The 24,533-nt window shown below is 39.0% G+C and overlaps 1 protein-coding gene across 1 annotated transcript in view; it reads right to left on the bottom strand.

Annotated features, from left to right (window-relative positions):
• Window positions 1-24,533, bottom strand: part of PLCB1 (phospholipase C beta 1) — a 404,497-nt gene that overhangs the window by 85,596 nt on the left and 294,368 nt on the right. The window contains exons 12-18 of the mRNA XM_059828429.1: window positions 20,323-20,405; window positions 13,548-13,632; window positions 12,880-13,057; window positions 6,301-6,371; window positions 5,598-5,694; window positions 1,721-1,805; window positions 514-638 (exon numbers count right to left, since the gene is read on the bottom strand). Coding sequence (XP_059684412.1) covers window positions 514-638; window positions 1,721-1,805; window positions 5,598-5,694; window positions 6,301-6,371; window positions 12,880-13,057; window positions 13,548-13,632; window positions 20,323-20,405 — 724 coding nt within the window. The remainder of the gene's footprint in view (window positions 1-513; window positions 639-1,720; window positions 1,806-5,597; window positions 5,695-6,300; window positions 6,372-12,879; window positions 13,058-13,547; window positions 13,633-20,322; window positions 20,406-24,533) is intronic.

Here is a 24,533-nt window from a genome sequence, read left to right on the forward strand (position 1 = left end):
GCCCAGAGGCAAAACACAGCCAGGAGATGTCCTGGGATACAGTGGATGGAAATATTTGTATGTCTCAGAACAGACATGGCCTTGGAAGACAACATGTTCTATTTCAAACGTGACTTGTGCATCTAGGAGCCCAAATGTCTTTCTTTCTTAAAAACTCACTTTTAAAGTGGAATTTGCTATCGAAGTCCCTTACGTCTTGCTATAATGAGATTTTGGAAGACACAGGAAAAAAATCCCTGCCAGATCTGAAATGCTGCTCAGTGGTAACCACTTAAAAATGATGACAATATGGAGGGCATTATGTATGCGTATTATACTAGCTACAGCATGGTAATTATGAACATTCCAGTTAAAAACGAAACTGTGTTAAAAATGTTAATTAACAGCTCTGTAGTATCATTCAATCACTAGACATCTTTTGATGCATAAAGCCTTTCATACCTACTAACAAGAAACTGTATCAGAGAAGTGGAAATGTACAGCTTACAAGATCCAGAGACCAGCATAACTTACCTACAGTTTGGAAGTTAAGAGCAACCATTTGGCAGCCGGCATTCCAAAAGACTTGTGGCATGTAGTTTGAAGAATCTACACGTGTTCCCTTAGGGTAAATTCGGCTTAGCTGCATTTTGTTGTATCTAAATGGTAAGCAGTTAAGATATAGTACGTGTGACAAAAATCAGTTTGCAGAGAGGTGCAACTGATGCAGGTTCTTTACAGAATGGCAGTGGGTTCCTTATTGGATTTCTGCAACCATAACGCTTCCAGAGGTCCACAATTTTGTAGGAGATACGATAAATACGGGGTAATTAAAAGTGCTGTTTGTTCCTGTACAGAGTACTCAGAATAAGCAAGGAAATAGCACAGGCACATGCATAAAAAAGATAGCATTCATAAAATTCCAGTTATCATTATGGTTACTAATTTGGGATTTTCCTATGACTGCATTTATAGAGGCCAATGAGCTGTAAACAGCAAATCCTCCTCTAGAGTGAGGAGAGGTGCTCAGTTAAAAAGTGTTCTTCTGGAATAAGCATTAGAATTGGCCTCTACATACAGACAGAAATGATGAGTGTGCACTTATAGTTGAGTCTACAAATCTCAGTGATGAGAATATGCTGCAGGTTATCTGTGGAAATAGCTTTCCATTAATCTTCTTTAAGGCACTATTTTATCTTGACCATTCATTCTTAACTGCAGCCGTGGTAAGAGATACTGAGAAACATCAAAAGGTCTAAACAGAATGCTCCTTAGCTTTTCTTTGAAAGTTATTAAAAAAAAAAACCTTAAAAAAAAGAATTTTGCAGCAATAGAACAGCTCATTGCTCTTAGAACTAGAGGTACAATAGGAAAGCAAGCTTTCTCATATGACTTTGCAAAAAACCAAGTCAGCCACATTTTGACAATTTGCTCATCATAACTCATACCACCTCATACAGGATGATAAATTTAACAATGAGAATACAAAGTATCAGGCCTTCAATATGTAGTTTATGCCTATTCCCTCTAGTCCTAGCCCACAGCACAAGGACTCATGCCAGCTTTTAAATTAGCTCATCAGAACTGAGGCCAATTAATTCATCTAGGAAGACAGTCAAATCTACAAATTTCATTTTGGTTCCCTATTTCCCCAGCTCCTGTCTCCAAGTTTCAATAAAGCCCTGTAACAGATCTCAGATATAGAAAGGCTAAGAAAACAGCTCTCAAAGTCAAAGGATACTCCACAAATTCCACGGGAGACTTTGTAAGTTGCTCAAGCCCCTTGGTTTCCACAAAGGAAGACATTTCAAAACTTTTGTTGCGTTCTGGAAGTTTAAAGGGGAAATAAAAACAATGACACATTACAGCATGAAATCATATGCGATACATGAGCTGCAAACAACTGGTTTAGTCTCAGTGCCCTTATCCCATCTACTGTTCACCGGCTCATTTCACCTTGATCTCAGAGAATTTACGTACACAATTGTTTGCTGACAGCAGTAAGCTCACTCCGCACATACTCAAGAGCTCCGTCTGAACTCACATTAGCACTGCCCAAATTAATGGCATTGGTACTGCCTGAGATTGCTACTGCACCAGCTGCAGGCAACAGAAAGTCAGTGCAGGGGCAGAGATCTCTCATGTTTGCTTGCAGAATACCATGTTGATATTTGAGAGGCAGAGCCCAAAGCTCACAAGTGTGACGCAGAGGTATTGTAGTAGTTTTTGTGGGGAACACAGAGGGCCCTGCTGGATCTCTAGATTGTCTTTCCAGACAGATGTAAGGGCTTTGAGCCAATTTGAAGCTATAATAACTAATGTCCCTGTCAGATTAAACTAAGCAGTGCGCTAGCTGTGCCTACAGCAGTTCTCGTTATCTTCAGTATGTCAGGGTAAGGTCACATCTGTCTCACACAGTCATGGAAACATTGCTATGTAATCAAGCTTGAAGGTACACTCCTGTGTCCCAGCAGGTCTTCAGACCTAACCCCGAACTAATGGAACTTCTGTGACCTCTTTAATTTGGTCAAACTTTCTGACCTGACAGTGGTGAAAAGCTCCTCCTAAGCTTATAATTCAGTAGGACTAAACCTTAATTTGTTACTCATCTTTGCCTGATGTGTACACAGCCTTTCAATGTACCCATGCGACATGCTGTAGCAGAGAGCCTAAGTCAAGACCCTTCTAGCTTCAGTATTTTTTCCTTTACACTTTTGTACAGAAGGTAAGGATTGCTGTAAAATAACAGCTTCCCACTTCATCACAATCAGCTGTGTAGATTGCCTAGAAGGGGCCACAGCGCTGGGAGGTCATATCCATTAGAGATCTCAGCGCTGCTCTCTTTAAAAATGAGGAAAACAGCGCCTGTGTTGAAACATGAACTCTCTAGCCTCACCACTTTATTGAAAGCAAACAATTAGGCAGAGAAAAGGCTTGCTCTCATCTGGTTTTAGAAGTAATTCTGCTGCAGTAATCCAGGGATGGCCAGGAGGCCAGCCTGGCCGGCTCCTTGAAGTCAAACTGCGAAGCTGCTGGAGCGGGATAAAACTGAACAAAAGCACTTGTCTTGCAGAGAGAGGCAGGACAGAAACAGGTGGGCGCTTTCCTTACAGCAAGCCAAAAAGGAAGCAGAGGATCCAAAGAAATGAGGAGCTAGATTGTTTGGGCCAAGATGAGAGGAAAACGTGCTGCCAGCCTGTGAACTACAAACTATTCTCAGAGTATGTTGAACAGTCAGAGGATGACTGTCATGTTCCAAAAGTGATTCCCTCTAGAAGAGCTGGGACTCAGACTTTATTGCGGTCCCTATTTCTAATTAGCATCCATTACACTACTGCCGTTACTCACAGCAGTTATCGTCTAATGGTGAAAGATTCCTGCCATTCCCTAGAGGCTGCTCTCTTACCAGTCCTCTTCCTTTCCAACAAGCAATATCCTCTCTTTCTCTAGACTCTGTTCCAGCCAGCTCACCTCCAGCTCAGCTCCTTATAAAGGCACTGAGATTATTCTTATTCCATCCTTCCCCCTTACTAATAGGATAGCACTAGCAACACACATATATAGTGGTTTAATTCTATTTAGAATATAGGTGCTAGAATTTGTTGTAGTAATATACCGTATTTCTCAGCCTTATCTTAAAGTAGAGCTTCTGTAGGAAACCAGAACTAGTGGCTGTTAAATGACTTGGTTACTAAATGTCCAGGGCTTAATCAAACTCCTAATTAAAATAAGAACAATTATTTCCTTGTAGTATCTGGAAAGGATTAAGAAACCTGCCCTTTGAAGAAACGTTGTGCAGGAGACACATTTCTCTCTCGTGATACATTACACCGTATTATCTTATCAGAAGGAAGTCACTGTGGAGTGGACAAACAACTTGGTGAAAAACTGCCTGAAAAACTTGAAAAAATACACTTACAGCTACTTGCTGTCAGAGAGCGGGAACATACCCAGTGAGGACAATCAGGGGCTGTTACAGATCCAGTGCTATTCAACATTTCTGTTAACAAGTTGGATGCAAGACCAGAAAATGCACTTTTATAATGTGTGAATGACAGAAGCAGTGAGGTGCTCTTATCACGATGGAAGCCAGGATCACAAATCAAAACAAATTCTGAATTAGAAAATATTAAATTAGAAAAATGCTGTAACACTGAAATGATGAAACTGTATAAAAGACACGTATGGAGCTCTACACTTAGGGAAATGAAGTCAGGTGAACAAAAATAAAATCTGGGCAACAACTGGATAGGCAGCAAACTAAAAAACAATCCTCATCTAACTCCTTCATTCAGCTTGTCTTTGCTGAATTTAATGAAGGTCCAGCAGTGAGTCTAGGCCAGGACTAAGACCAGAACCCACAAATCATGCTATAGAGTCCACTGCTTTAATCAGCCAGCAACATTTACCACACAAGGCCACTGCTTTAACAAACTGGCCACGTTTACCACATAATGATTTTTTCAACACTAACACCAGAAATATTAATTCCTTAACATTACGAGTTCATAGAAACAGTATGATTGATCAAAGGTCACATCAAGACTTAGGATAAAAAATCTGGACATCAGCAGTTCTTTACAAAAGACAAAGCTTGGAAAGGCACAGGCGCATGAACAGAAGAAATCTACACAAGACAATTTTATAACAGCTGCATCCTGCTAGGATTTTACATGGCTTCCTTTCCAGAAGGAATATCTCCTTCCCACTGTGTTCTTGTAACTCTCATTAGAGCTAGAGGAGATTATAAACATCCAAAAGGACACTACTATAGGGAACAAGCATAGCTCTCTGCATGATTTTGTGAATGCTTGTGTGTATGTCTGTATAAATACCCACATACAAATGAACAGGTAGATAACTTCTTGTACATTTATTATTTATGATGAGTAAATGTAAAATGTTGTATACAGATATGGACTTATGCACCAATTACCTGTCCTCTGCCAAGGCCTCCACAAATCCATAATAAATTAAAATGCTATACACTACTTTAACTAAAAAGTCCCAAGAGCATATTGCAACCTGTCAAAACAAAGTGGAAAAGGGCAGGCAAACAGTAGGGGGTTCTGCACCAAGAAAGGAAGAGATGCTGCCATGTTTATTGAGGATGCCACTGAGTGCATTCCTAGCAAGGCATCTTCTGTAAAAGCCATCAGGGGATGAAATTATGGCCTTTTCTATACAATACGCAGAGGCAGGAATGAATGAATTTGCATATGGGGAAGGGCAGACTCTGCTTACCCTGAATCCTCTATAAAAGTAGCAGAGGCAAACTATAAAGCACTTGCTCAATCCAAAGGAATATTTATGACCACCTTTCTCAAACTGCTTAATTTACTCTTCAGTCATGGACAACCAAGACAATGCAAGTATAACATTTTCAAAAATGTTTTTGAAATGACAGAATGTTTACTGTTGATGAAGTTTGATATTTAGACTAATGCAGGTTTCAAAATAAATATGGATTTATTTGGCTGGATACCAAGGGAACATTTTCTGTCTGTGTGCCTGTATCTAACTGAGAGGAAGCCAAGCAGCAATTCTCCAGAACTTTCTTCCTAACACTTGCTAGGTAATTTGCAGTATAAGATGTTGCTCATGCTTAGCTTACTTACTTTTTGATACTTCAAATGACTCAAACTTCACAGGCTGAATATAGTTCACCAGGTTAGACATCTCTTCCGTGGCCATTGCCTCACTTCCAGCAGTACCCTAGGACAGAGAAGGGAAAATGCTGCAGTTTTGATCTGTCCATGGTGGCCATCAGAGGCCACAAATACCAAAGCCCAGTTTTCTATCAACCACAGTATCTTTCACTGATCCTGGCTTAGTGAAGTCAATGCTTCACATAGGGAGCTTCACATCATAAAGAAGAAAATTTTCTGCAAAACGTACATGTTTAATTAAACTGCTGCTGTATTCATTCTTTTTACGTGGCTCCTAGGGAAGGGACTGCATTACCTTTACACATGCATAGTGCTGAGCACATTTATCAGTACTGTTGGATAAATAATAAATATAGCTCTAAGTTTTTGATGTCAAGTTTTTCTTCCAACAATGCTAAATACACCACAAGCAGTTGTCTAAAAAAGATCAGCTGTAGTTCTATTTTTATTCTTCAGTAAATGAAAATATAAATAAACAAAGCAAAGGTGTGCTTCCAAACCGATTAACAACCAACTTCTGAAAGTTCGTGGTGTGTTTTCCAGTGCTCTGCCTCCCTTTCACCACTAGATGGTAGTCCCACTCCTGGTAACACAAGCCAACCCACAACTGCTGGAACCCACCCATCACAATAAAACATATCTACACCCTTACTTCATCCATCGACGACTTTTTACAGTCATCATCATAGTCATCATCGTCATCGCTTTCAATCTCTGCTTCTCCTGAAAAGTTTTAAGCAGAAGATAATTACTGGCTGAAGCAAGAGTTATAATTACCAGCAATAAATTTGAGAAAGATGTGCAACTAGCACTGCTTAAAGGAGACTTCATTATACATGTGCTTTTTGTCAGAGCACAAATCAAATACACTGTCTCAAGGGATTCATCTATCTTCAGCATTGATAAGTTCTTATTGCCCAACCAAACAAAAACTCTTCCTTTGCAGCTGCTGGATGCCCAGTGTTTGGAAATCACGGGGTAGACATCAGCACCGAGAAGAGAGCGTTGTGATGTGCATAATGTGCACAGTGTGTGGGTATAGTATCATAAACTACCCTGAAGAGATGTTCCCATGCTTGCGGTGCAGCCCTGGGGTTTGAGAGATCTGAGTTCAAACTCCCTCTCTGTTGCAGGATCCCTGCACAACCTCCAATGAATGCCTTAACCCCCTCTGGGAAGCGCACACATAACAGCATGCACGGGGTGAAGAAACCATGCATGAAAATTGATGAGATTCTCATGTGCTGTGGTAGCAAGGACTGTTCAGCAAAATCCATCTGTTCTGAATGTATCACAGTAAATGTACTGTGCTGCAAATGTACTCTGCTACAGAGGTAGCGCAGCTAGGAGGATCCAGCACAGGAGCCTAACTGCAATAGCTTGACTTCAGTTCCTTCCACAGACTGCTTTGGTGTGCCTTACTGCTAGGACTCCAGTGGCATAGCGCAAACGCACCGGCTGAGGGCAGTGCAAATCAAATAATGTGAAGAAGATGCATAGGCTCATCCTTTCCCTGAAAATGTAGTGATGGAGTAAACGGGACCAAATAAAACACATTTTATGCCTTGCTCCCAATTGTGGTGTACTCATCAAGTTCCTATGAGCAAGACACAGATTCTTTGTTGTTAATTAATAAATGCCTCCCCTCGCCTCCAGAATGTTTTGATTTGGTTACACCAGAAATTAAACCATTAAGGAATATCGAGCTTATCTTTCTCTTTTGTAACGCCTCCTGTGGGTTTGGCTGTCATAAAATATACACTGTGCATCTTAAGAAGACTCTGGAAAAGAGGTTTAACTTATATTGCAGTCACCTATCCAGACCTATAAGACTGACAACTCTCCCTAAAGATTTTATTCTACAAACCTTTCAGCTTTCTTCAGCGGTGGCAATTTTATTTTGGCAGCACAAAAATCTAACCACTGTGCAGCATTCCCAAGCTCTCCAGAGAATGGTAATTCAGTCTCAGTTCCTCCTGTCAATTTAAGGTCTAATCCAAAGCCCACTGAATCAATAAAGAAACTCCTCTTGTTCCATCAGGCCTTGAATCATGCCCAGTGGGCCCCTTCTGAACATGGAGAGCACATATGATTTAAATAATGAGTGTGCCTTTCACAACTAAATGATGACTACCCAAGCTGCATTTCCTTCCAGATGCAGATGTTGAAATGTCAGGCTTTTATTCATGAACACATTTCTTCCTGAACATTTCATTGAAGAAAACACGATTGCTCAACAGGCTCAAGGGATGGCTCAGGGAACCTCAACACATTGTGAAGAGCCAGCCGAACACTCACAGGATTTACAGTGACAATCTTCGGATGGGAAGCTCTCAACTGATTTAACCAGACTGGCAAAATAACACTTTGCATAGTCCACAAAATGGGGGACATGGGCAGATTGCAGCCAGCTTGCACTACTGAGATACCAGGTAGATGATAGCTTCTTCTTGCCAGAAGTGTCCAGGGAGGAAAGTACAGAACACATTATTCATTTATTTAAAAATATTTAACAGGAAAACTCCCAAGGAGATCAGATCTCATTTTCAAGTTCTGCATCAGACAGCAAAACCAGGACAAATAATACACAGGATTGCAAACACAGAATAAAAACTAGTAAGTGTTTTAGAAAGTATGACTACATTTGCATTGTCTTTCACCTAGCAGCATGGTCCTACACTCAAACCCAACCTTCTTTTCCTGTTACACTGCTGGGACACAAAGTCAGAGCAAGCCTTGGCCAGACTGAGGAGATGTCTGTGCTGTGGATGCCTTCACGCTCACCCTTCCACAGCGGTGGAGGGATCAGCCCCATGCCATCATTCCTATCCCTTCCCAGGAGGGCACAGACACCATGTTTCATAAAAGCATGTGGGCTGGCATATGCAGCTGTGCAGCAGGTCAAGTCCAGTATGTATGTGTGAGCTTGTCTAAGGGACAACTAGCTGTAACAGCACAATTATTACTTGCATTTAGATGGGACTACAAACCCAGGTCAGGAACAGGACCTCTCCATACTATGTGGCATACAAATACAGTGAAAACAGAGAGCCCTGCTGCAAGGGCTTGCCCTCCAAGTACAAGGCAAGAGCCTGCCCATGGACAGAGGCAGACAGAAGAATATCAAGAAATAAAAAGATGTTGCTCTCTACCAGAAAAGGTAAGTTATAATGCAGATACTGTCAACTGCTCACAGGCAGAAAGGCACAGGAAACTCCTCAGTGGTGTAATGGGGCAGTTTCAAGGATGTTTTCAAGGAGCTGCTCCTAGTGAGTGGTGCAGCATGGGGAAGGCATAAAAGTGCTCACTGGGCAACGTAACAATTGGACAAGGGAGGCTGAATCCTAACTGATGGGTAGAGGGGTTCAACACAGTAATACTGAATGGAAGACGATTAGGAGAGGAGAGCTGGGAATGACAAGCCAACTCTCTATTACCAAGGGAGCAGAGTGCTAAATATTATCCATTCTCACCATGCCTCAGCAGCGTGACATATATTGAGAGCCTAATAAAATGGAAGGTTATACATTGCTTGAAATTCAGAGGAATTTAGTAATCTTCTTTCTCAGACCCCTTTAAAATAACAGCCAGAATAGGTTATAAATGTGGTATTTGCTGGTGCAGCTTGTTAGCTCTATTAACAGTCAGGTAGCCACCAGCATCTTGGGGGTGGGGGGGGGGGTGGGGGAAATCACCTTCCCCCCCCAAGCTGTACATCAGCACTTCCTGATTTTTAAAAAGGAAAAAATTAACTTTATTCAGTTTGCTAAAACATTTTACTTTGTAACAGTGGGCCATGGCCTCAGCTGGCATGCAGCAGCAAGATACCAATGCATTTACATACACTGAGCCTATAACTTTTTATCCAGTTTTCCATTTAGTCATCATGAAATGATGGAGTCAATTCTACCCTCTCTCTCTGCCTTCCTGCAACTCTTTCCTTGCAGTAACCGCTACTCTGACAAAAATGTCAACCTATCAGTGAGAAATTAACAAATTGCCCGAAAATTTAAATACTGTTCAATTAGCAAGTTTGGGCCACTTTCAGTTATAGGCCTACTTTCGGTTCAATGTATGTACCTGCAGAACTGCCACTGTTCTTTTTGCAGCGTAATCTAACTTCTTTGAAAATCTTATTTACGTCTGTTCATTGTGCTAAACGTGCCAGGTTTAAGATGCTTGTTTACCAAAATGACAATCTATCTCACAAATGTTAACTCAGAAATTCTTTTTCTGCTTTGCCAGCTTTGCTGTACCTTTAGGGAAAGCTTTCTCCACTGACAGATATTATATGCTACTGAAGCTACTTTTTACATCAGTTTCATGAATATTTTGCAAGCTACTCCACAAAGCCCGTTTCAGAATTGTTTTTTTTAATTATTGCTACTGTATCACCACCACCTAGCTTTCATATGGTATGTTTTACAAGCATATCAAAAGAGTGGTTTATTTGGATTTAAATCAGACCTCAAGCAGTGCAAGACAGTGAAGCCTGCTATCAATTGAAGTACGAATCTCTGTATTTTTTTCATTGCTGTGAAAAAACTCATTTAAAACCTCAAGAAGCCTAAATCAGCACAACTTTCTCCTGGAGATCAGCAGTAATTCTGACAGGAGTTATACAATACGATAAGAGTTATTTGAATAATACGCCCCGCTTGCTAAATGTAAAGATTATATTAAGGTTGGAGAATTGAAACACTTCATGTTAAGAAATGTTAAGAATTAGGCTTCCTTTAGTGAGTCTTCAATTGCACTACTCTTCTCATGCTCCAGAAAGAAATCTGTATGGGATATAGAGGCGCATAATGCTTGCAGGGCTCCAGCATTACATGTTGCCCATATTGAGAGGCACATACGGAATGAGGCGGTGAAAAGAAGGGCGTCATAGTGACTGTTGAGCACTGGCCCATGGAACCACGGTCTTTGCTGGGTCTTACCACAGCGGTCTTATAAAATGGCGAATAATTTATTTTTTTTAAAATGTTCACAGACAGAAATCTGGCATCTGATTTACAGGAATGCTGCATGCTCATAGCTGTAAGCTGTAGCTGAAATCTCTGGAGCTGTGCTCTGCATACTTAAAAATTCAAAGTATTCTTGAAAAATCAGATCCTGGATGTTCCTTGTCAGTCACCCCTAAACTGTTCTTAAGCTCTCTCAGACTCGGCTGTCCTTAGATAAAATTGGCTTAATATTATTTCACTTCCCACAGGTATTGTTCAGCTAAATTCACTGCTGTTTGTCAAGTGCTCATATGCAGCCTGGATAGCTCCATAGATACTCACTGCAAGATGAGGATGCTAGATGTAGGATCAAGTACTGAATGACACAGAGAAAAAATATTGACTAACTGCATTCTCCAAAAGAGGCACAGGTCCTAAAGGAGAAACAACGGCTGACAAGTAATATACTTTGGCAGTCACAGATGAACCAAGTGACCACATCAATTTTGCAATCTCAGTTCTAGCATTTTCTAAGTGTTCATCATCACAATCTACAGTTAACAGAGTTTGTTATATAGGTAATACAGACATAATATTCACAGTTAATTTGTAAAATTACACACCCTATTATGGGACTGATGCCCCTGCCTTGCATCATCATCAACATCTAGATTCACACCCCAGGTCTTTTCCTATAAAAGCTCATAGAGAGGCTCCCGAAAGACAAAGCTGTTACCGTCAATGCAGATGAGGCACTCAGAAGAAATCATATAGCAAAAAACATATACTTCGCCACTGGGTTCTCACTACGTGCTGGTAACAAAAATGTAGAGTTAGGAACCCAGGGTTGATTTCAAGTGTTGGAAAGGAGTCAGTTGGCATACACACACTTATTTTTCTGTTGCTTGGGATTTGTCTAAAGCAAATCAAGAAAACAGTACTAGATCATTCCTGAGACCAGGATGAATCTTCCTTTGAAATCCAAGTCCTACTCCAAAGCATGCCCTTTTCAAAGTTTCTTAACACAAGAGTTGAAAAATCTTTCTTTGTTTCTAACAGGATAAACAATGTTATCCACAAATACAGCAGGATTTTTATTTTTTTTTTAATTCAACTTGAGGCAAACTGCCAGCATGAAAATTTTCAGCTCAATTAATCAGAGTTTAGAAAAAATTACAAACAATGGAAAGAAGTTTTTTAATGGCAAATGTTAATGAACTTATATTCCAGTAGAGCTTTCAATTCGCTCTGTAAGTATTCTACTACTGGGGCATAAATGTCTATGCTTTTAGCAATCCAAAATTTCAGTCTAAATAGGAAGAAGACATTCTAGTGCAGGGAACAGACACTGGGCTGGGAATCAGGATATCCAGATTTTGTTGTTTGTCCTGCTGCTAATCTGCTCCCGTGGTTTAGAGCAAATCCTTACTTTATCTTTTTCTCTGCACTTCTCTCTGTCTCTTCTAGTTAGGTTTTAAGCTTTTCAGGACAAAGACCATCTCTTACTAATTTTTGCATACCAACACTCACAATGGTCCTCTGTAGATCCCGTAGGCATTACCAGAATATATGCATTAAATCATAGTAACTTTTCTATTTAATTTCTGATTCTAAAAATTCTGCTAACAATGAACAAGTTAAATGCAATACACTGCATTCCATTGGCTACGTTCCCTGTAATTCCTGATGGTAACAAATATTTGTTTGCAGTATTATTTTTGCCTGTTTCCATCTCTGGAACAGAAGAACACCTTATATAGCACTTTGCATAGAGGTCTGTGACGTGTTCCCAACTAATGCAAGACAACAGCAGGTTGAGCCTTGCCGGCCTGAGGAACAGATACCTTGTTCACAGCTACCCTAAATCTTAAGACACTGCAGAACCACTACAGTTCTCCTGTGTAATGGGTTAAGCCTGAAAGGGCACCAAATGGTAGGCACATCTCAGAGGCAACAGAAAAAAGAAAACAATTATATTTGGTAGTGGACTTGGGCACAGAGAAAAGGCACCCAAGGGTGGTGGAGTTGGCAGCTCGCTCTACTTCCTAAGCAGTGCAGAGAAATGTTAGTACACATCACTGAGCTTTAGGTCACTCCACAAGCGATTCCTCAGCCACAAACCTTCACAGACTCCTAGATCAATGACACTTAGCGTCATTTCCTACTGAGTAAGGCCCACACTGGTGTACCTTTACCTTGCTAGAGCAATGCAAATATATTGAATTATAGCTGTAATTAAGCATTTGTGTTTTAGGGAGAAATATATTTATAGATTCAATCCATACCTGCTCCAGGGGAGGAAGGTTCAAACATACTAGACGTATCACTGCATGTGTTGGAAGCTTGCTCCGAGAGTTTCTTTTTTGCACTTCCATCTGCAGACTTATGTGACTTCTTCTTATTTTTCACCAGAATTTTGTACATTAAATCCATAGGGCTTGGAAGAGGAACCCCAGGTTCAAGCTTGCAGAAAAAGGAAGAGAATTTTTTACAACAACAAAAGAAATGAGCTTATGGCAGTTTCTTAGGGCCCACATGGTACAAGATGATTTTGTAACCTCTATAAGACTTGTTAAAATGAAATGTATTTTGCACAAAAGGTAACCTCAACATTAAATGACACAGGGCTACTGAGGACACTTAAGAAGAAAAGAAAAATGCTTTATCAAATGTCTACTGTAATAACCAAAATAAGTATTAGTTCTAATATGAAAGCCTACATTATAAAATAGCAGCTATGAGAATCAACTGTGTTTAGAAGATTACAATTCACTCTATCAGAACGATCTCTGCATCAGAAATTATATGCTTAAATCACCACCAACGCACATTGTTTAATCCCCTCCTTTACTCTGTTTTGAAAGGCCATATATGAAGAATGACACAGGACTGAAACACTTAAATAAAAATTCAGACAGATATTTGTGATCTGTAAAATACCAAACTGTATTACCGGGTATTTTTCCAATGGATCCATAAGCAGTGCATCTCCAAATATTAATCTGCAGTACTCCGCCATTTTTGCCTGTTGTTTAGGGCTAAAGGGGGGAAAAGAAAGAAATAAATGAGTCCTACTAATGCTACATAGTGAAAGCAGCAGCAATGAAATATCTAATATCCCTAAACTAGATATAATTTCCTGATCCAATTGCTGTGAATTTTTCAGAGAGACCTAGATATATCATGCAATTATTCTGACTCCTCTGCTAGAGCTTATCAAAAGGATCATACATGAAGTAAAGGCACTAGTCAATTGAGTAACAGTGAAACTGAACTTTTAACACTGAGTTATATTTTCCCATGCACTTAGTAGAAAATAAAAAAAATGAGTCTGTCAGTTGTTACCTTTAGGGAAATAACTATTACGTTAATTTGCCTCTTTCAGGCAACATTTTTATTCAAAGTTTAAGTATTTTCCTCCTTATGTTACTTTATCACATGCCTGCCATTCCTCTTACACACACACGCCCCCAACCCCATTTGGATTTCGTTCTCTTTTTGTTGTACCTTACCTAAGGCATAAACCCCAAAACAGTTACAGAGAAAGCAGTCTCCTGTGCAGGGGTGTCTGTCAAATTTCCCAAGCTAAGAGTGCTTATCACCCCACTCAGCATGTCTGTAAGGCCCAGCCATACAGAAGAAGGGGCAGAAGACATTACTTGGGTCTCAAAACCAGCAAAGCTGCATCAGTTATAAGCACAGGTAGAGAAGCAGCTAGTTTTACTGCAGATTTCTAAAATGCAGTTAGTTTTACTGCAGATTTTCTGCTAAAATGCAGCCTACTTTCCCACGCTATTTGTTAGCCCGTGTGAGGTGGGTGCTGTGCCTGCACAGCATGACAGCCCATCCAGCCACAGCCTTGCCTGGAGCTGCAGCTGCACCTCTGCACCCCACAACAAAGCACTGACCCCATCAGCAGACCTCCTGGGCTGGGTTTGCACCCAAAGCTTGCACTGCTCTCGCCAGCTCACTCAGAAGTATTTCCCCTGACATATCCTCACTGGCAGAAGTCATAGCGTAGATGTAATTGTGCCACTGCTAAGATGTATCATGTCACTTTGGAAAATTGCTGTAATAAGTGCTATTATAACTGCATTTTATATGCATATAATTACATATTGCACGCATGTTATGTGTATATAACTGGGACCAACATATCAAGACGACCTTCTTCGTGGGGATCTGGATGTAATAAGCTACTAGGTGGAGCTGCTCAATGATCATTTTAGCTGGTTTAAGTAGATGGTCAGATTCCTTTTTTTAATATTTTAAAATTTTATTTAAAATCAGATAAGAGTGTCAGATTTTACCATAGTAAATTACTTCAGTGGTTTTCATGACATCCTTTAGAAGTAAATTGAACCTCAGTGAACTCTACTTATAATCAATTTTCCCAAAGTGCAACCAAAGAATGAAATAATTCCTGCATATCAGTGATGGGAGTTTTAGGACTGAAGATACTATACTGCTCAGAAATATTACTCAAATAATCTTAAAATGCAGCTCAGTGCTATAATCACTCTCTTTCTAATTTTAGATGACTGTGTATTTTTGTTATACATGCCTGTTTAAAATCTGTAACATCTAGGCTTAGGTATCTTCAAAAGTTTCCTTTTTTGATACTCGGTGGAGAAGCCTCAACTGAAGGACAGGTTTATATTGCTTAATATAACTTCCTCAACTACTGTTAATTATGATCTGCATATCATGGAAGATACATGAATGGTATAAGCGGTTATGTTACCATGGAGCTACTTTTCATGACAAAGTAGAGCTAGGTATATAGGAAAAAAGGACTGCTCATTTTTCTCTTGCAAACAGAGTACAACAACTGCTGCATCTCGTTCATCATTAGCTACCAACTGGGCACCTGGCACTGGAGCTCTTCCTGAGGTCAGCAAGGCCAAACCAGAGCTGAGATAAAGGCTGGGTGGCATTTGAATCAGAAAATGTAATTTCCCTGAGATCAGCATTCTGGATGTCCCTTGAAGCAGATACGGGGTGAACAGTCATTAGCTCAGTCATTGACAAAACATATTGCAAGGAGGCTTTAAATTATTCCACAAAGCTACACAAGTGCTGCATGCAGTTTAAATCACTACAGCATTTCATTAATGCTTTCTTTCACATGCAGTCAATTCTGCAAAAAAGCTAAAAGCCACTTTTAGCTGAGGATAGAAAATTAAGATGACGACAAGCAAGGCAGTGGAACTAAGAACCCACAAGGGAGAAGGTGACGGGGAGAATAGATCAGGCTATGACAGTGCATTAGCTATTTCTAACCACCAGCTACCAAGGAAAATGAAGGCACCTCACTCCAGCAAGCAAACAGACGGGGTATTTGCTATAGGTCTAGGGGTCATTATGGTGAATTTGAATTCAGTCTTCTCCACCAGTGTATATTTTGAATAGACCCATGCTCTTAGGACCCAGAAAGTTGAAAGGACATCTCCTTAAATCAAAAGAGCACAATTATTGAAATCGTAGTAATTAGATGTGACATCAGCATTTTTAAATGGGCACATCAACTCCAAAAAGAACTCTTGATAGGAATCCGAAAAAAATATGCAAGAGTTACATCTAATAAATTTCACACTATCACCACAGCTAGAACAAATTCTTCTGATCTTGTGTGTTTAATTACATGTTTACCTCAAGGAGAGCACAGTGAGAACTTTCATTTTTGCAAAAGAGAAAAATGTAATGCAACATTAGTTTGGTTTAGCGTATAAACTCCAATGTCACTGCATCCCCAAGACAGAAAGAAGGAAAAGGAAAAGTATGTGAAAAACTAATGGTATTTAATACTATAAAAAAATCTTGCAGAGGTAGACAAGGCCAAAGTAGGAAAATCTTGACATTACAAAATTACTTGTCTTTGTGAACTGGACTATATACACAGATATTCTTAAAAGCTACTAAGAGGGAATAATAAAATATTTAGGAGTACCAGCATTTAACTGAGTGGTATTTTTCGAGTGTTCTCTCTCTCTCTCTCTAATATATATACAGTTTCAAGAGACAGAATATTAGTAATAGTATAGATAATGTGTTGTTATTATAGTATTATAAAAGTTGGAATATCAGTTTCTTTCTTTTTTTTTCCCCTTCTTTCAAAATTATGAACCAGAGCAACAGATTGAAATACCAACTTTTCTACATCAACATATTTCCCCATTTGTGTTATGGAACAAAAAAGCAGGTATTTCCTGGTCCACATCTACTGTTACTGGAAAGTCTCTCAGCATTCATGTATTGTAATGAAAATTGATTTTTTTAAAGTCAGAAGAGCTGACTTTATCTGCTTTATGATTTTCACTGTGCAGACGTGGACAGGTAGCACATAGACTAATTACATATGCCCCCAAAATGTGCCAGGGCAAGGGAAGATGAAGTAGGAACATGATACCTGGAGATATGGAAATATAAAGAATATTAAGGAATGTTTTCGTTACCATTACTGTATTGCTTGTACTTTGTTTTACTGTGTTTGTATTATGCCTATTTTGAAGGTCAATCTCTTTGGCACTACTGCACTCCTAACATTATATTATTATCACTTCTGCAGAGATACTTCTTCTGCATAAGACAAAGGCACAGATGCTTCCCAGAAGAGTCTAAAATAATTTAAAGTGTAGCAAGAAAAAGTGATAAAAATCCTGTTAATATTTGAAATAACAATTCCAGCAAGAAACCAGCAATATGGATAACTGTAATTAAATTTAATCTTGGAAGCAATCTTATATGGATACTGCTCAAGGATCACTTAACCTTTTTGCTATGTCATCAGTGCATTTCTAATTATAGAGTGTCTGCTTTCAGATTTGCAGATTGCTTATCTTCTCGCAAGCCCAATTTCAAACGTCAAGGTCTTCTTGAGGTCTTTTCAACATTTTCAGGGCACTTTTCTATTTTTTGATAGAACCACATCTTTTCTTAGTACTGTCTTTTTTCAGCGTGCATGTTTTGACTTCAATATAAATGATGGCATACATAGTATTTTATACATTCTAAAAGTTATATGCTCACCTCTTTTTCTAAACTTTTTATTGTATAACAACAGGCAAGAATGAATATACTACTACATAGTGGAATTATAGTAAAGGAAATGAAAACTCTTCTCATGCTATAAAGATATTAGAGAGGAGTCCTAGGAAAAACATTGAAAGAAAGCAAAATGAGATGATTAACACTACATGCTAGTAAGTAATTTGTTCCCTAGGTGGACAAAAAGTGTTAAAAATATTCTCAGCAACATAAACCAACAGGAAGAAAAATTGCATTTTAAGTCCAGTGGTGATTAACACTGTCACATCTATAGTGGCGATGTAAAACTTATTTACCTCTGATAATCACAGTCTGTTTAAAAGCGATGAATACAGAACACAGGCTAAAACCATATTTCTGTTCAAGCCAATGCCACAATTTCTACTGATTGGTATGGGACCAGCATTTCACACATGACTACCAACTCTTGTAACTTGAAAATCAGAAGAAAAATTTGGTTACCCAAAAGTAGGAATTGATGTCATAGGATTTGTTTGACAGCAATTCTATAAAAACACCTAGCATTTTTTGTTAATACTTAGAGCAAAGTCCATCTTTAAGATCTAGGAGAAAAAAAAAATTCCAAGTAAATGAAAAGACAAAAGGAGCATTCAAAGAAACTAGGTGAAGGTGAGTGGCATGACTAATTGCAGATTTCTCTAGCAACTATTCGGTAAAATAACTAGAAATTATTTTCAGCCAAAGCAAAATTAGAAATCATACACATTAAGTCTGATGATTTACTGCAGCAGAAAATAATAAATAGCAATAAAGCCCCAGAAAGAGAAAATACTTGATATTGTTTTTGTAGACTTGCTTTGCTAAAAACCTATGTCATAGCAATGCATGGAAAAGCACATCAAATAATACACTTAGGGATAATTCATTGTTCCATGACCGGAGTTGTCTGGAGAGAAAGGTCCAGTGGTTTCTGTGGGGCAAGTTGTAAAGATCAGAGTAACACAGCAGTAACTCTGTTCCCTTTTTGACACATTCTTGCAGTATCACACCACCTTTAATTTTGACAGTGTTTCATCTTATAGTTTTAAAGCCACTTTTGTACATAACTTACATCTGACAGGAGTTTATTTTATACATTTTTTTTTACTTCTTTACTTTCCTAAAATAGAACAGATCACCCTGGAATAGTTGAAGATTTAAGTCTTAATGACTTTAAAGGAAGAAAAATGTAACCCTTCTGGTTAAAATAAATTAGATGTTGCTTTTTCGCTGCCTTATAGCAACACAGTGAATGTATATTTTAACAAATACAGAAGAATGAATAGAAAATATAATACATTGAAGAATGATGGTTGAGATCTTTTCTAAAGACCAGACATTGCATTTGGAAGCACTGAGAAAAGCACTGTGAGTTAAAACCTACAGCAGTAGGTGAGCATAAGCAAGTCCAAAGTGATACAACTTACACCAAAAAGAAAGAAGTGAGGGGACTGATTAGAGAAAGACATTAAATACAGTACCTGTGTGGTCTTTCAGAGGAAGACAGAACTAACTAAGCAGGATTTAACAGGTAGCTGTTTGAATCATAACCATGTGGCCTTTAAATGTGTGCAGAGCAAGCACATATTTGCCCACAAAAGGTAATGTGAACTTATACTGTAAGGTATACAGGTAGTGTAGGTCAGCTCTCAGATTTTAAATTTTTCTACCTACATCATTTTTGATCAGTATTGTCACATCTGTTCTTAAAAACATTCTTACATAGCTTCTTCTACCAGTTCCTTCCCTTATGACGAGAATGTTCTTCCTAAAACAATGGAAAAGCAGTTAGCCCTCACCCTTTTCCTCTTCAAGAAGCAAAAGTGCCAACATCTTTTCTGATTTGTATTAAATCATTCACAGCTGCCCCAAAGATTACTTTTTATTTCACATTAAAAAAAATAGTTTCTCAGTCCAAACTGGCCCCAGAACTTTTGAAAATGTTTTCATAGCAGAAAACAAAAGGGGAAAAGGCAATTGAAGTTAAAGCACATGTTATGTGTCAATGTCACCCCACTTTGAACCATGTGGTCTCTCTATTCAAACCCAAAGTTAATGTCAAACTTAAAAAGAGAAAAATCAGAACTACACCAATAATAAAAAAATAGATCACTGAGACAAATTTAGAAGTGTTCTCACTTATTTTTCTTTTCTTACACAGAAAAATTGTCCTTTCTTTGTAACTAAAAAAAAAAAAAGAAAACAGCTTAGGCAAACTGGTATTTTTTGGCAGAAACAGAACAGTTCCTGGCCATCCATACCACCTACTTTGCAATCCTAGCTAGTCTATGGTTCTGGCCTCTACTTCTAACACATGAAGAACAGACCAAATTCTGTGAACAGAATATGCTTATAGCACAGAATAGCCTCATAAGCAGGTGAAATATTGCTTCTTTTCCTTTGATGAAGTACTGCTACATTCCAGCAGGACATACTGAGACTGTAAAGTTAACACAATTTGTCTCACAATTATTCAAACTTTCTCTTTCATACAAAAGGTTCTAATTCAGGAAGGTTTTTAAGAACATGCCCGATTCATTCTGATCATCTTGGTTACTTAGGCTGATGTAAGTTTTTTTGGGGTAAGAGCTGTCATATAATAAAACTGTCACAAATGCATACATAATTCTGTGCTTAGACCTTATAAAAAAATAATACAGGAAAACATGGTAATTACTTACGAATCCACATGATTTTCAAAGGAAAGGAGGATTGGAAAGGGCGATGTCTTAAATGCACATTCAGCAATAGCTTCTATTACTTCCTAAAGAATCAAAATACATACAGTTACAAATCTATGTCTCTAAAGAAACAGCGTTTTGGTCTTTGAAGACAGAAAAGACCCAAAGAGGTCTGAAATCAGAGCTTCCGTTCTAAACATCCCAGAAAGCTCTGGAAGTGTTTTTGCAGCAACCAAATCTTTCAACCTGAACTGTAATCAAATCTCCAAAACGTCTGATGAGCTTCAAGCATCACATTTCTCAAGTAATTACTTATGTCTGCCCAAATCAATAGTTTAAATGTAAAACTTGGTCTTTGTGTGAAGTTTTTCCATGCCTGAAGCTGTGACTTTCATGTACCATTTTGCATAATAATAAACATGCTCGGACAAATGCCTATCTTCTAAACATCATCAGCACAAGCACGTATCCATAAAATCCTTAGTTACTCTGACTCACAAGTTTTAGTTCCCTCTTTTTTGATGAGAGAAAACCCTTTAAGGCAAAAGAAAGAAAAAAATTTAAAACCCCCCAGACGTTACTCAGTTAAAGCAGTTGGCTGTGTAGTAGTAATCATCAGAGGGCTCAGAAACTGAAACTTCTGTAGAAGTTTCCTTTCAGCTCTGATGGAAAATGGCAACTGTAAATCTAGTAGAGGAATCATTTGATAACACTAATTTTAGTGGGGTGCACAATACAGTAATGCACTCACTGTTACAAATTATTCATGTTTCCCTATTGAAACACAAATCTTTTGAAAAAAGAACTTACAAAACACTGAAGACTTTCCATATGCATTGCTGTCAAACTCTGGAGTTGGTAAGAACCCATCAGCCTGTTACCTCCCAAATCATAAGGATAATTAAAACCCAAAAGATTTATTTATTTTTAAACAAGCCTCCTCTGAGGACTCCATTTGTTCATTTTCTGTACTTTTAAAGGCTCAATTGAGAAGCATAACAGTAAGAAATTCACTTCCTAAAATGAAAGCTGAGCTTCTGCTACATTCTTCTGATGTTGGGTTGCAGAATCCAGGGCTGGAAGGAAAGCACAAGCCATCTCAAGATGTGCTGATATGAGCTAGGATACAAACAAAATTTACAGTCTTCATGTAAGTAGAAAAAAACCCCACAGCTCATGCACAAATTGTTGTAGTATCTCTTATAAGATGAGAAACTAGCTCTCTCAGCACACACAGGTGGTGAATGACTGTATTTAATAAACTGCAATCACAAATATTTAAATGCTTCACATATCACTAACCATTCATGTGCTTCAACTAAGACCACTTCTATTCTTTAAAGAGAGCAGAAAGGCACAGCATTTACTGGAAGAATAGTAAATGGTGCAGAAGGCTGGATGAAGCTGCAGTTTCACAGCAGTGGTTCTTCCATGGTGGAATGCACGATGGAGTGATTCACGCTGCACATTTTCTTTCCAGCTCCAGTAAATCACTAAGTGCTGGTACCACCTTAATGCTATTCAGAACCGGTGGGATTCTCAAAAGCATCTAAGGAAATTTTGCCATTACAAGGGAGCAGTGGTGCCAAGAATCAGGTTGCAAATATTCAATCCTCCCATCTTGATGCTCTCCACCCAGATCATCAGTACTGGCTTGGTCTCCACCCACCTGCACCCTCCCCTTGGTTATGGAGCATCCTACAAGGCTTAAGAACACTTGAGGCTGGATATCAGAGGTACTGCCGAAAGCAGTCCTGAGCCCTTTCTTGCTCCTACACACTGCTCAAGCTGTGGAGTAAATCCATAAATTTCTTTTTAACTGGCTTCTCAACTGCAAAAAGGGATGAAATCCAGCATATGTGGGAAAATAACCTGAAAGAGTAAAATCAGGATTACGCAGATGAAATTGGAGAATGAGAAGCTCAGGCATTGGTTCAGTGGAGAAACAGGTATGCTGGTGATTCATTCTTGCATTGCATTCAAATGTAAATGCACATTCTCTGTGGTCAGACAGGAACAACATGGAAAGTTCCATACTTGACTCCAGCTGCAGAATGACTCACCTGAAACAGGTCTCCAAGGTATTTACAAAGTACACATGCACAGATTCCTGGTTATGGCATCAAAAATATTGTTGGTTCCCTATAACCCTATAAGATCTGACCCTGGCAGCAGCGCACAATCTGCAGCTGAGAAAAACCTCACCAATTTCTGTATGTCATGAAGCAAGGTAAAAACCAACCAACCACAAAAAACCCACAAAACCCCCAGCAACATAAGGATGAGGAGTATATATTGCTTCTGTCTCTGCACTTCAGAAAGCCTATCTGAGGCAGCGAAAACTGACAGACTGAACAGAAGTATTGTGTGCTGTGGTCACACCAAAAGCGTGAGCTGATAAATGATTCAGCATTCAAGACCCAGTGATCACTCTGAATTGATTCACACACTTATGACACATTATTTCACCATCACTTTGCTCCTCCTCAGCCAAGCAGCACACTTTCACTGTTGAAAAGAAACCAGCAGTTGATACATTTTTACATTTTTCTGTGTGGAGAAAAAAATATTTGCCCTGAAGAGTGACAGATCAAATACTCCTGAGTAGATTTAAAATACCTTCCAATAGCTCTCCTGCAAACACAATGCCTAGGGTTGAACACCTAAATAACCAGGGATAATCCTCATTTCTGGCTAATGATCCTTTTAAGAATTAGATTAACTTTGTTTTAAATTCCTGCTCATGACCAAAGGAGTTGAGAGCTATCTTCCTTAATTAAAGGACTTCCAGCAATCAAACTCTACACATATAAACATAATTGGCTTCATGTATACACAACTGGAAAGTCAATAACAAATGTGCAAGAAGGTTGTGTTTTATGTTTTCCTGTGATTAACACAATCAGTGAAGAGTTAGAGAAAACAAATTGGAAAAAAAGAAAGGAGTGTTTTGATGAGAATCAAATTTGGTGCTTTGTCTGTGTGGCAGTATTGTTTGGTTTTGGTTTTTTTTTTTTCTTAAAGGAAGGCACTAGAAGACAAAAAAACCCCCAACAACTCATGCTTTAAGGGTAGGAAACATGCTTCAAAGCTGTAGCTTGTTGAGAAGCCACACCTAACACCTGTAACATAACCAAATTCAGTACGGTATTTTTCCACATCTTCTTGCACACAGGTAAATCTAGAAACATATTTCCATGGTGAGTTCTTGTCTCAGGTGAACAAGAATTATTTCTTCACACTTCAAAAATTATATCCTGATGTATCATTATAAGCTGTGCTGACTACCAATCTTAATACTATAGGAAAACACCTCCATCCTGCTCCTCTAACACCTTGGATCAAAAACATCTTTAAGAATAACACAAAGATAGCAATTTAGGGCTATTACTAAGGGTATAGTATCTACCTTTTATTATAAAAAAAGGAAATGGAAGAGAAAATTCAGAGATATAGATGATATGTTTAGGGGTTTGAATGGCACAAATATCCCGTCACACTCTCCAAAGACACTAATTTTTCATTTTCATCCTCCAGTGCTTCAAATCTAATCCTAAGTATCAGGGATAAGGGTAACATTGCACACGCGTTATTTATTTTTTAAATAGTTAATAAAATGATGAGTGTCTGGGCACGAGTAGTCTGTTCTCTGCTCATAGGAATTTAAAGGCTTGCAAATTGTAGAGCTTTCCATGATAGCTGCTGTTTCCTACCTCAGTTCAGCACTTTTGTCTCCCACTCCCACTTACCAGGCAGTGAAAAGACAAAGAGGATACTGACACATTGCTTATTGCTGTTCAAATCCTTGCAGCCTTCAATCTCAGCTCTCCTCCCTGCCACATGCTATGGAGCTGTAACAGAAACCAGTCCTTCCTCCCCATTCTCTTGTTCCAGACCCATCCGCAGACCCATTTCACACTGTGTAAAACCAGTTGCGATGGCAATACCTGGTCCTTCAGCCCTGACTGTGGTCTACCCTGTTTCTCCCCCTTCGTGAGATTTGCTGCAGGGACATGCACAGGAGCATGGACCTGGGCACTGAGCCCAGTCCCCAGATGGCACAGACTGTTACACCATACAATCCCTTTTCCTCCAACTGCCACGATCACCAAGAACCTCTTCCTGTGCGAGGTCCAAATACTGCAACTCTTCTCTCCCAATGATTCTGCACGTGCTCTGAAATCTCCTCTTAAAACACCTTTTTGCCCTCA

Source organism: Gavia stellata, chromosome 23 (genome assembly GCF_030936135.1).
Source record: "Gavia stellata isolate bGavSte3 chromosome 23, bGavSte3.hap2, whole genome shotgun sequence".
In the NCBI taxonomy this organism is placed as follows: Eukaryota; Metazoa; Chordata; class Aves; order Gaviiformes; family Gaviidae; genus Gavia; species Gavia stellata.